This window comes from Aphelocoma coerulescens, assembly GCF_041296385.1.
Source record: "Aphelocoma coerulescens isolate FSJ_1873_10779 chromosome Z unlocalized genomic scaffold, UR_Acoe_1.0 ChrZ, whole genome shotgun sequence".
Taxonomy (NCBI): domain Eukaryota; kingdom Metazoa; phylum Chordata; class Aves; order Passeriformes; family Corvidae; genus Aphelocoma; species Aphelocoma coerulescens.
Window position 1 is genome coordinate 16555262 of NW_027184085.1, and position 13701 is coordinate 16568962.

A 13701-nucleotide genomic window follows, 5' to 3' on the forward strand; every position below is an offset into this window, starting at 1 on the left:
TGTGTTTGTAGGTCACTAAGCCTGCAGATTCAGCACTTCAGGCTCCCCCTTTCTGGGCAGAGATGGTTCCCTCCTCCCACCAATAACATGGTTAACCATGCCCAAATTTCACCTATGCACAACTTCTGCAAAAATGTCCAATGCACTTGCTAACTTTACAGTTTAGCTAACCTGAAATCTGTTCTATTCCTGCTGCCAAGGTAATTAAATCTCTTCCCTCACTAGCTCCATATTTCAATTAGAAGAAATACAGTTTGTACTTGTTATCACGTATGCCTTGGAAAAACAAAAGTATCGAACTTCATTTAAATAAAAAAAGCTTTCACGTTATTTGTGTAATCATTATTCATAATTATAAACGGCACAATATTGCAATAAGAAGAGATGCATTAAAGTTTTGCTTTTACTACTCTGCATGGAAGCTGTGCATGTGTTGAAGCCACTCAAGACCACAGCACTATAAATAGTGCTCTATTGTTAGCGGATAAAAGATGAAACAAGTCTCACAGCACTGGAGCACAGGACACTGTATTAAATGTTAAGCTCTGCCTGTTCTAAAAGTGAAAGGCGACATCAACTGATAGGCTGGTCTGTGGGTAAGACATACAGCCGGGAAGAACTCGCTCTGACTCTGCAGCTTCCTGACACAGCACGAGTAGCAGCTGATCTTTCTGCCTCTGCAATGGCAGAAGCTGTCATAAGACACTGGGTGGAAACTCCTGTACGCTACCAGGAGCAGTTTGTTGACCAAGAGCTGGAAGCACACAAGCTGAACCACCTTTTATACGCTTTGCCGGGCCCTGCTACCGCTGCGCTGAGCAACCAAAGGTGCGTCACAGAAAGCACGGCTGGGGCCAGGAAGAGCAGCCAGGAGGAGGAAAACACACGCTTTCGGGTCTTGCTGGACGTTGTGCAGTTCTGCCCCGAAGATATCATTATCCAGACTTTTGAAGGCTGGCTCCTGATTAAAGCTCGGCACGGACCCAGGATGGATGAACATGGTTTCATATCCAGAAGCTTCACCAGACAATACAAATTACCTGATGGAGTGGAGAACAAAGACTTGTCTGCACTTTTCTGCCATGATGGCATTTTGGTTGTTGAAATGAAGAGCTCAGTGGGAAAGAACTAGAACCATGTCTATAGTTACTGGTGAGATTAAATCATTCTTAATGTAACAAAATAATATCAGTCATGCAATGCTTTAGGGTATGGTAAGCATGTAGCTGTATTTATTACAGCAAAGGAAATTCTTTGTATATATTTTTCTGTATGCTGAGTTTATTGTTTGATGTGAAATAATAGGCTGCTTGCCTCCAGCTACACACAGGTTGAAAACCCAGGCTGTTTGAACAGTAGCAAACTTGGGCTAGTCTCAGTGGGGGAAAAAAAATCTATTTGACAACATATTGAAAATAGAGCACATTTTTGAGATAAGTAGCAGGAGTTTTATTTCTAAGGAATAAGCATTTGTCATACATAGTCATAAACATTAAAGAAGCAATAGACAAGTTGTGAATCTTATGGAAATTTAATTTATGTACCAAAAAATCTGTGTTCTACTTTTTGAGATTAAATTCTTCTCTCTGGAAAAGCACATGAACTGAAAGATACCATGAAGAGAAAAATCCCTATTTCCATAGTTCAAGCTTCTATACCGAAAAACCCTCCAGAGATTACATTTTAGAGGTGTGTTGCATGTTTGAAACTATAAGGAAAAAGAATAATCACTGACTTTATTTGCTTGAAAACACAGTAAATAGAAATGATACTTTCTGTCAAAGTAATTTGAAAGAAAACCTTTAAAGACATTTTAGAAAATTTGTTTTGTTTAAGATAACAACTGAAGAAAAAATTTTTGCTTACAAATGCTCGAAAGAATTATATTCTTCTTTGTGAAACCTCAGTAATAAAAAGACGTTGCTCTTGCACAAATGCCTTTTTTCTTACACATTTTAGGTAGTCTTCTTATTTAATCGAGTATTTAATTGTCCATGTTGCATGACACTTTAGGCTGAAATCTCACAACTCTGTCTTCAAGAGCAAATTTTTCTTTCAATGATAATCCCCCTCTCCCCAGAGGAACACAGGCTCTACATGAATCTAATTTTAAATACAGGGGTTCCTTACTGCAGACACAGCTTTAGTTTCTGTTCCAGTGTCTCACATTTCATGAGTGGTGGTGATGAAAAAATATCCACCTTCGATATCTAGTATCTGGTCTTCTCAATACTAAAAAGAAATAATGCTGTGGGTTTGTAAATACTCACACATTTGAGGGGAACTGCATCTGCAAGTTGAACTGCCTCCTTTTATGTGTACTGGAGACGAGTATGACTGGTGTGCTATGAATAGTAAAGGAATGTGGAATGGAAAGTGCCAAGTTAAATGCAGACTCTTTATCACAGCCATCTGCTGTTTGGACAAATCAAAAACATATTCAAATGAAACATGAAACTGAATACAAATACAATTTTAAGACTACAAGAAAAATATGATGAACAAAACCTGGCTCTCACTAGCTGAAGCTAGAGTTCCTTTAGTTTCAAATGAAAATCTTAAGCTTGTATGTCTGCACATGTCCATTTATGAGAAAGATTATTGTTGTTTAGACTTCAAGATACTTGAAGCAATTGATTTTAGAAAAGTGGGTAATACAATTCTTGTATTTTACTTACTAATTGTGCTAAAACTCACAAGAAATTTGCCCAAGAAAGGCAGAATAAAGTCTGAATTGTAAATTTCCATCATGTGCAATTATGTTTTTAATATACCAGAAGTCAAGAGTGTAATGTTTTCTAACAAACTAAACCAAATATAAAACATATGTCCCTGTATTTCCACTCAACCCCACACTTTTCCCTCATATTGCCTGTGTTCAATCTGCATATTGGCTTAAGATCCCATTAGCAAATCAGATCTTGATTTCTAAGTCTAGGAGCTTCATCAGACAGCAATCTGGTAGAAGACGTAATATGGATTTAAGAAATTGAATTCTAGATACAGGTCTGGATTTAAACTTTACAGACCAGCTTTATAAAAGCTGCACAAGCTTAAAACCATGGTTTCTACATCACCTTATGGCACAACAGTTGGGATAGAGTTCAGGATCACAAGTTAGTAATCTGCTTTGGTGATTTTTGTTTACAGAGATTTTTGTAAATTTTATCACTTAAACTTACAGGTTGTTATAAAAACTATTCTAGCTATGATTGCAGTGATGATATTCATAGCTCTATAGATGAGAAAGTTGTTCTAAAAAAAACATAACTGATTTAATTATTTCAAATTAGATCATGATTAAACTACCAGAAACTTGGCAAGGAATTAAACCATACAGCCAAAATCACATCATCTGTTCTATATATGCTAACACCATGGCTACACACAGACCTGCTTAATTTCACAAAATTGTATGGAGAATGTGGCATCTGACTGTTCTAGACTGTAGGTCTCTCTGCATCACTCTGTGCCCAAGTCTGTACTTGCTCACAACATCATCAGTCAGAAATCACTGGAACACCTTGACCCAGATATGGCAGGGATGTACCCAGCCAAACTTTACCTTCTCTTGTAGACAGATCTTTACAAAAGCCTACATCCATGTTCCTTGGTGAATGGGAACTTCCCCTGACCTGGCACCTGAGTGCTCATGTAACAGGGACTTGTCACTGACTTCCTGCATTTTAGCACCAAGAAGAGCACAGAGGAAAAAATTTCTCCTTTTTTTTAAAGTGGCAGTTTATCAAAAGATCTTGGATGGATGATTTTTAGGTGTTTACCAGAACCTCGAAGTACTTGGCAGAGTGTTTCTGAATAACCTGGAAAGAGCTGTTCTCACATATTTATATGATGTTTTACTTTCATAATCTGATTAGAACTGAATGTGAATGTCACATAGAAAGGTGCTAATATTGCTCATGGGCAGCAGACTGAGATATTTATCAGCAGCAAAGGATTTCAGAACAACTACAGCTTAAGACAGGTTTAAGAACATGCTGATGTGGTTAAATTAAGAACCGTGAAATTGGCTGTCTATAAAATTCTGGCCCAGAATAAGTGATAAGCGTGTGCAAGCCTTGCAGACCAAGTGCTACCAAGCTTTCTCAGTTCCCACCAGTAAGGGATTACCTTTGTAATTTATCAAAATGCTCCTCCAAATGGATAAAGACGACTTCATGCGTGAATCTAAGCACTGTGAAAAATGCTTTCACAGAGATGAAAATGTATCCATATGGCACTAGTCTCCAAAAGCAAGGTAAAAAATATAAATTTCTGTAAGATCCCTGTGCGCAGAAAGCCCAAAAATGCCTTTCTTTGCCTTGCTGCCTTTTCATAGTTTCTGCTGCACCCAAGGTATTTGAGATCTCTCTACAGAGTCCAATACTGGTGGTACAGTGAACCAAGGCTGACACCAGTCACTCAATAACCACTCAGCTGCAGCACTGGAAAAGAGAAAAGGAAATCTCTGGGGTATCATGGTGGCAACATTCCCGCCCAGAGGGGAAGGTCTCACATTCCTTTACTTCATAGCCAGGAATCAAAATGTCCTTTTTAATCTGAGTAACATTACAAGATTGGCTTTTAATGCGAGTAGGAATATTTCTGAAAATATTAGGTACACCTTCTGTTATTCAAAAGACATGCAGACCTCTGTCTTGCTGACTACCAGAGACAGTGGTCTGAGGACAGCATCTTAGTAGCCCTACACTGTGAACACAGGAGTTAAATCCCAAGAGTTACACCTGTACACTACATTGTAGGTACAATGGCCGCACTTGTGCTAACTCTGGAGCCAGAAGTATTGTCCCTGTATGCCATCAAGTCCAGAAAGCTCAGACTGTCTACTGCTGTGCTCAGGCTGAAAAATCATCCCTTACTAAAAACTCTTGGACAGAAAGAGAGACAGGAGAAACATGGTACTACAGCTCAGGACTCTCCATTCAGGTTAGTGCTAGAGCGGAGATTTCTGCTGTCTGTGCCACTGTGGACTGCATTTTTACCACAAATCCCATCAATCTACATAAAAAGGAACCCCCTTTAGCCCCATGGTAGTACCACTGATGGTCATGGTCTAACCCCAGCTAGCAACTGAGCCCCATCCAGCCACCCACTCAGTCCCCTGCTGTGGGATGGGTGAGGGAACAGGAGTAAAAGTGAGTGAACTCATGGGTCGTGATAGAGACAGTTTAAAAGGGAAGGCAAAAGCTGCATGCGCAAGCAAAGCAGAAGTGATTAATTGACTACTTTCCATGGGCAGGCAGGTGTTCAGCCACCCCCAGGACAGCAGGGCTCCGACACATGTAATGGTGAGTTGGGAAGACAAATGCCATCATTCCAAACGTCCCTTCCTTCCTCCTTCTTCCCCTGCCTTTATCTGCTGAGCTTGATGCTGTGTAGGATGGAATAGTCCTGTGATCACTTAGACTCTGCTGTGTCCCCTCCCAACTCCTTGTACCCTCCCAGCCTCCTCGGTGGTGGGGTGGGGTAAGGAGCAGAAAAGGCCTTGACACTGTGTGAGCACTGCTCAGGGAGAGCTAAAACATCCCAGTGTTACCAGCACTGTTTCCAGTACAAATCCAAAACACAGCCCCATAGCAGCTACTGTCAAGAAAATACACTCAATCCCAAGTAAAAACCAGTAGACATACATAAAGAATTTTGAAGACATAATACTTAAACGTTCTACAAGAAATATTTGACTTTTTTGTAAAATAAGCATTTTTAGGGGCTGACAAAGACATTTCAAAGTTACTTTAAAAATTTTGGTTGTTAATAGAAAAGGAACACATACATGTACTCAACCCTTGGTATGCTAGGCTGAAAGAGTAAGTCACCTACTATCTTCAGCTACGTTTGTTTCTAATTGCACATCTCTTCAATTTTCTCATCTATTAATTGTATATTCCATCATCTAAGTAGACAGCATGTCAGAATCTCCAAAATTTCATTTGCTCCTGGCAGAGTTGGATGACATGGGGATTAAAGTGGGAGTGTCCTATCTGAACTAGCCACCCCAAAATTTCTAGTCAAGTCCTCATCAGTTCAAACTGGTTTACTGCATTAGTGTAAACTACTTAACTTGTGTAGTTGTCACTCTCAGTGGCTCTGCATGGAGCTGGTTTGATCCAGCAAGACTTCCTCACTCAGGTGCCAATGTGCAGCCTCCAGAGCTGGTTGGAACCTTTCTCTCTACCACCTCAGTACCAGCAGTAGAAGCCGGCTGCTTCTGCAGCTGATTCAGATGCCCAGAGGAATCACGAGTTATTCCCTGTGTGTGTCTCACTTCCCATAAGAGGTAAAATGGGATCTGAAGATGTTTTGTGTTCCAGTGACACTAACGCCTTTATCTTTAGTTCCTCTCTTCATTTTCCAGGATATACCATTCTCCTCTCAGCCTGCACACAGAAATCAGATGTTCCACAGACATCACAGTAGCACACTGGTGTAAGCACAAAGTGCAGGTGTGGTTTGTGTCTGTAAATGAGTTAATTTGGAATTTGGATGTTGAGTTTAAAGAATTCCAACTCTTAACTAAAAGTGATTCCATTGATCATAGCTGTAATGAAAAACTAATGAAGGGAAATGATTTTCAGAGCGTAGTGTGACTAATAAAAACGTAATTCTTGTACTCTGTCTTACAAGGCAGACAGAAACTCATAAACTACCTGCTCTGGTGACAGCTGTATGCATTTTAATAGTAGTTCAATTATATTTTGCAACTTTACCACAATTACCCAAGCACTGGTGGCATGATTAGTATGTACTGTACAACACACCATAAATACAGTCTCTGCCTTAATGTATATATGGAGCATCAGGATTTGATTATGGAATGAAACTGAAAGACTCAATACAGATTAGGAGACTAGGAGACAACTAAGTGAAGAAATATGAACTTGGAGACCCTATCATAATAACCATAGCAATATTTAACTTAGACCCTTTGGAAACTTCAGTCTGAAATGGCTACAGTGTCAAGACAGATAAGGTTTCCAGATTTATTTTATTCCAGATTTAAAGGTCAGAAGGATCAGTGATGATCCCCAGTGTGACACCCTGAACAGAACACACATGATCTCACTTGATAATTGACTCATGAAGGCAGCCCATAATATGTTTGAAAAAGATCACATATTTAAGCAAGAGATCAAGTCTTTATTTCAAGACTTCAGTTGATGGAAAACTCATCACACCCCTCCATCAAGTTCATGTGTTAACAATCATCATGGCCTAAAAAGAACAGGTTTTCCCTAGTCCTCTGAGATTTGTTTGGTGATATAAATTTTACCCTAAAACTAGAAGTAATACTCTGGACAGCTCTTGGGACAGGCTTTTTACTATCCTGTTGTTATGAGTTACAAAGATATAAAAGCATAATACTTTGTGCTAAACACCCTTATTAGCTACTAATAGAACACAAAGGAATTCATCAACATGAAAAACTTTTAAGTATAATTTTTCCACATAGAGCAGAAATACGTATTGAATAACTTTGCATATAATACCTTTCTTGTATCATCATTGCTAATTTTGTCACCTTCATGTCCCACTCATCTAAACTGCTGCTACAATTCTGTTTCTTGCTGAGTAAGTCCTCACTGTTTTCCCACTGACCATAAAATTTATATACTTTGAGCTTTTTCTTGTATCAATTGGTATTGCTTGCTACCAACTTCTTATTTTTTCCATTTCTACTTTCACTTGCCCTTTTGTAACAATGTATTTTAAATTTGGTTAATTCTGCTTATATGAGCACAGTTCTGTGTTTATGGGTAGCTAATAAACATTCTAAATGTATACAGAACAACCAGAGCCAGGTTCCGACACTGTTCCTCTCAGTAAATTATAATCTCTTAAAATTTTACTGATGGTATGGGATGCCCAATATCTCTCTGCTATGAATTCCCTCTGAAAACCAATGTTTAAAACAATGAAGCACCAGGCTGCACCACCTGTGATAGGGAATTCATGCCATTTACCTTCTTACAAATACATGGCCCACAGCAAGCACAGCAACAACCTTCTTCACACCTCAGTCTTTGCAGGCCTCTTTGTTCTCCAATTGACCAGCGAAACACAGAAGCTAAAACAGAGTAACATAGTGTCATTTTCAGCCACTGAATTTCTCAGAACTCTCCATTTCTTGAGCTGGCACAGACAAAACTAGTAACTCCTTGGCCATTCTTTGAGTAGTCCATGCCCTCAAGCAACAACATGAACAAATTTTTCTCCTTGAAGATAAAACAGCAATTTCACCCAAATGTTAATATTAATTCACCTTAATGTAAAAGCCACTGCCTCCTGATAGCAGAATGTACTATATCAGCTTAAACACAAGCTCTGAGAAAATGGAAGATACTTTGATGGTCAAAATGCCATCAAAACTGGTCTGTTGCATAAGCTAATGAGCACTTGTCCTGCTTTCCAGGCTGAGACTGAGAAGTCACTCTCATAAAATTCAACGATGGACAGTGAAAACTCATAAAGTAGTGTCAAGGCTCATCCATCCTGATCCATTGGCAGGTATAACTGAGGAGCTGCCAGTGACTAGTCCTTCAGTGTGCAACCAGCCTCTGCCAGGCTCCTCTCTGCACTGACCACAGCAACTTCAGGATTGACCAGAGCAACTTCAGCCCAAGTCCTGTGGATTTCTGGAACCCATCAGCATTTATTTTCCCACAATAAACACCAGCATTAACACATGCATAGAGCCTGCTAAGGAGGTCCTCTCTGCAATTTCTCCATCCTGAGTGATGACAGAGACACTTGTATTCAGGAAATGAATGAATGCTCAATTCTTCATTCTCACTACACCTCGACTTATTCATCCTATACAATGGGTTTACTGCTGGGATAACTTTACTTTCATGCCACATTTATATGGTACATGGATATAATGCTGGCCTCAATATCAGCTACCCCCTTAGCTCACAGTCTTGCTTTCTATCAAGTATTTGTTATCACTAAAGGTATTGGATTGAAATACACAAGATTAAGAGTCCCTCAAGGACTTATGTAGCTCAGGACAAAGAACAGCAGGCTCATTCATCCTCTTTTGCTGTCTCAGTTTTTATTCAGCAGGTAAATTCTGCCTGTGTGCATGCCAAGGGACTGGCAGCTGGCACGGGCCCATTAGTCCATAACCATGAAAGGCTCAGCACCGTCAGAATGTCTGCCTAGCACATACCCCGTGCCACAGCATGGAGGAACTGCATACATAATGGATTTATCCTGACAGCATCTTTAGTTTGAAACATTATCCCTTCAGACAGGAAATGGAGACAGACATGCATTCCAAGCAATATTAAACGGAGAGTGGAGAATAACTGAGTAACAGCCACCTATTACACAGACGGGGGCTGAGATCGCTAATACATATTGCAAAAACCAAGCAAAAACCTCAGTGTTTCTGATCAATTACCTCTAATTTTATACAACCTAGTTTGAAAAAAACAATGCAATTTTTGCTTAATTCATGCTTGTGATTGAAAAATATTGTGTCTTCTTCTATATCTCACTGCATCTTTTCCTAAATTTCCGTTTATAGCACACTATAAAGTGTCTTCATTTCTCTCTGTTTTATGTTTTCAAGTAAGATTTTATAAAACATTTCAAATAAAATCAAATTCCATCTTTCAGAAACTGTAAAAAATACCACTAGAATAATATATTTGTCAAATTTATTGCATTTTCTTTAGTTATTTTATAGTTCAAAGTCTTTACTTGTCTTTAGCTTTTTACTTTAAGCAAGTGAAATGTTTAAATAATTTTGTGTTTAAAATCATTTTGTGCCCTCTAGTGGCAGCCCTGCCAGGCACCCAAACTGTGACTTTCCTGTTAGAGATGATGTAATGACGGAAGAAAAACAAGTTTATTCCCCTATTAAGTGAAATATGTTATGAATCTGTATAGTTTTAAAAAATTACAGTCAGCTCTAGTTTTGATGAGGTAATACCACCAGCTACAGATATACCACAAATAGCAAAACCCCCCAAAACCCCACATTTTTCCATGTGTAAGCATTTCACCAAATTTCCTCTTAGAAATTATATTGATGAAAATCGACCTATTTGTAACCATTTCCTTGCAATTTGTAGCCATTTCAAAGCACTATTCAGTGTACTTCCCATTAGAACATTGTTCAATGTCCAGACACATGGTTTTTCCAGGGTCCACAATGGAGTATCATCATAAAGAAAAGGCTTAGTGCCACAAAGTTTCATCTTCTTTCATGAAAAATCAAGTTTCTTTTCTTAGTAAAACAGCAAAGTAATGGCATAGAGGAACAGTAACAAAACAAAGATGGAAAGATTTGACACCTTCAAGGGAAAGTTACACAGGGCAATATAAGCTTCTATTATTTTTGAGTTCAGAGCCTCTCTCATTCACTTTTTCTTAATTCAAGATAGACTAAATGCATACATTTTTCCAAAAATGTTTAAATGTTTCCAAATATTTTCACTCTAAGTTTCTGCACCTGATCAGCAAAAAATCATGCTGCCTTCAAACACCTCTTTTAGCACATATTGCCAGGGGTCTTGAGACAACTAACTCACATACAATGAGATATCCCATATATAGTCTTTAGTAGCCATTTGGGTTTAGTATGGCTTTCAGCTTTACTCCCCCAAATTACAGGTCCCTAGGAACACAGTAAATAATAGACATTTTCACTGAATTATACATTATTAGTCTTTATAATAGCATTCACTTTGCCTCTGAAAACTCAATTCCCAATGAAGATGATAGATATTCCTGACCAAGCAAACATGGCGATACATGCTTTGTGCAGCTAAAATGCTCTAAGTCACTATGTGCCATTATTACTTTGAAACCCTTGTCTCTCCTAATCCAAACAGCAAGAAACACTCTTCTGCTTGGCATGTAGATGGTTATTGAGGACTTTGGAAGCTGTTTTTTTCAAACACTTTAATGTTTGTTAGCGTGGCTTCTAACTTTGCCAGTTGGTTTTCTTGAAAATAGTAATTGATGGTTTTAAAATGTTATTTATAATATCCACAACAGAGTGCCTGAGCACTGTGGTAATCAGAGTTGGCTCACTGGTGGGAAAGGATGGAAAACGTCATTTGCAACCTTTTCATTGTTCCAAATTCTCTTTGCAGTTTTGATCACTAGGGAAATAACATAGCACACATTTTCCTTTCATATTTTTGCCTTATTGAAAGCATTAGTGCTGGAAAAACCATGACCCAATTTCACATAACTTAATTTTTGTTGAAGTCTTCAGATAAAACTGAAAGATCTTAGAGAATAACTACTTAAAAAATTACACCTATGTAATTAAGAAATATTGTTCTCATTAGCTTTGTTGATCTTACACCTTCAAATTTTCCTGATAACAGTTCTTATCCCTGTTGGATTTGACATCTTTGCTTCTGTTCATTTGAGATGCAAACATCAAACCAGTACTTACTGGAGAAAAATTAGGCCAAATGCAGTGAGGGGAGCAGGGGGAAGTAGGACAGCTGCCACCTCCACCACCAGACCCAAGGAAGTAAGACAGATGCCCAGCTCAAAGTTGTCCCTTTGTCCTGCCCCTTCTGTGACAGCCACAGCCTGACAGGCATTGTCAGCATGACCACTTGGAGCAGCAAAATCCCATTCCTGAACCAGCTTTGCAGCTGCGCAAGGCACCTGTGTGTTCCTTCAGGTTGTCCAATGAGAGCAAATCTTAAATATCTATTTAAAGCAAATCAAATAGGTCAGCATCATGTCTAGTACTGTTCATTTCATGTGACAAAAAAGAACTTTCTATATTCAGAGATAACAACATTAATCATTAAGGACATTAAAATTTAGATGAATAGAACCAAAAAATTTGGGAAAGGAGCTGGATCAGGTGCAGTCAAATATATATCATGCAGTAAGTACTACAGAGAAGGCAGTTCAAGGACTATTCTTCTGTAGTTTAACCTGTAAGGATTCACATGAATGCACAAGACTGCCCAGATCAATGTTAGCAGTAACTTTGGAAGGAATACAAAAATCCCAATCATTTATCTTGATCTGTAGCAGTCAGAATTTGGGAGGAAATCTAAGACCGACGTCAAACTAATCCACATGTACCTCCTGTTGGGGTTCCAGTCTTTACTCGAAGCTGGCCACAGGGGTGGAGGGCAGCACGGTGGGCTGCGGGCCAGCTGCCACGGCAATCTCTGTATTTTGCAGAAGAGAACCGGACCTGTGTGAAAGGCAGACACTGACAGTGTGCCAGCAGCAGGGGCAGAACACTGACTGATGGAAAAAGAGCTTTGGTGATTCTAAGAGCACGAACAGATGCTGATGCAGAGTTTGAGGATCTCCGCAGGCCTTGTGGGTTGGGGGTGAGTGATCATGACCAGGCCAGGTCAGGGTGTTTCCACCAGCTGCCAGCTCTCTCTCAGGAGACAACTGATGCTTCTCATCTTAGTACACTGATGTAGATACTAAGAATTGCTCTCTGTAAACTTGCTGCAACACAAATGTGTTCCAAAGGGTTGGCCACTGAGGAGCTGGTTGTGTGGTGAATTGTGTGTTTCTTTGAGCACTGTATTGGCTAATTAAAACAGACTTCCGGATTTAAGCATTAAAGGAATTTGGGGCTAACATGCTGGACTGGGGTGATCTGACATATTAAAAAATTAAAAAAAAAAAAAAGTTGAGCAGACAAACTGAGCAACAGTAACAGAAAAGTACTGTGATAATATGTGCAGTAATTTTGAAGAAAATGAAGGTCCAAAGAAAAAAGTGTAAAAAGTAAACCCCAGGTATCGAACACTAAAACCAGCAATGAAAGGAAGCAGTGGGTCTTGTAGCATTCTAGTGAATCGCTCCCAGCTGAAGACAAATTATTTGACACAAAGATCTATGAGAAGTAACATACTCCCTAAACTATGACAGAGAAACAAACCAGAACTGTGTATCGATCCAGATGCTAATGGGAAAACGTGAAGAACTGGGGACCACAAACATAAACATCTCCTCTAATAACTTCTTTCTAATTGCTCGTGAACAGGCAGAAATTTTGAGAGAAACTTGTACCTGGGAATCCAAAGAGAGCTCAAAGATGATTAACGGGACGGGATTCAACATAGGACCAGGTGCAACAGGTGAGGAAATAACCACGCAGGGACAAAAGCACCTCGATGGGTCTGAGGCTGTTCCACAGAAAACCAACATCAGTGTAATGACCACATTTTTCGCGAAGGCTAAAATACACGTTATCCACGAGCAAAACGCACCGTGACATTCTTTTTCCCTGAAGGCAGCAGGCAGCCGGCGGCGCGCCAGCAGCACCAACGCGGCCGCCCAGCACCTGCGTGGCTCAGCTCCCGCGGCGGCGGCACCGGAGCGCGGGGAGGAGACCCGGGGGCTCAGGAAGCTTCCCGGCCGCACGCGGGGAAGCGCTGACGCGCCTCCGAGGGGTCGGGAGGCGGGGGCGGCGTTGGAGCGGCCAAGACCCGGCGGAGCCTGGAGCGAGCGGGCCCGGGGGGCGCACGGACCGCGGGACGCGCTGGCCCGGCCTCCCCGGCCCCGCGGCCGGCAGGGGGCGTGGGGGGGGCCATCGATGGGGGCGGCCGCTCTGCGCTCGGCTGCTCCGCCCTGCCGCTCGGCTCTGGATTAGCGCAACTGGCGACGTGGGACGGCCCGCCCGGCCCGGCCCCGCGCCCGCCGCCGGCACCGGGAGCGGCACCGGGA

General features: G+C 40.6%; 1 protein-coding gene across 1 annotated transcript; it reads left to right on the plus strand.

The window, feature by feature from the left end:
- Positions 1 to 277: 277 nt before the first annotated feature.
- Positions 278 to 1935, plus strand: HSPB3 (heat shock protein family B (small) member 3). The gene has a single exon (XM_069000993.1). It carries the CDS (start codon positions 536 to 538, stop codon positions 1130 to 1132), a length of 597 nt encoding a protein of 198 aa, XP_068857094.1. The 5' UTR covers positions 278 to 535; the 3' UTR covers positions 1133 to 1935.
- The last annotated feature ends 11766 nt before the right edge of the window (positions 1936 to 13701 follow it).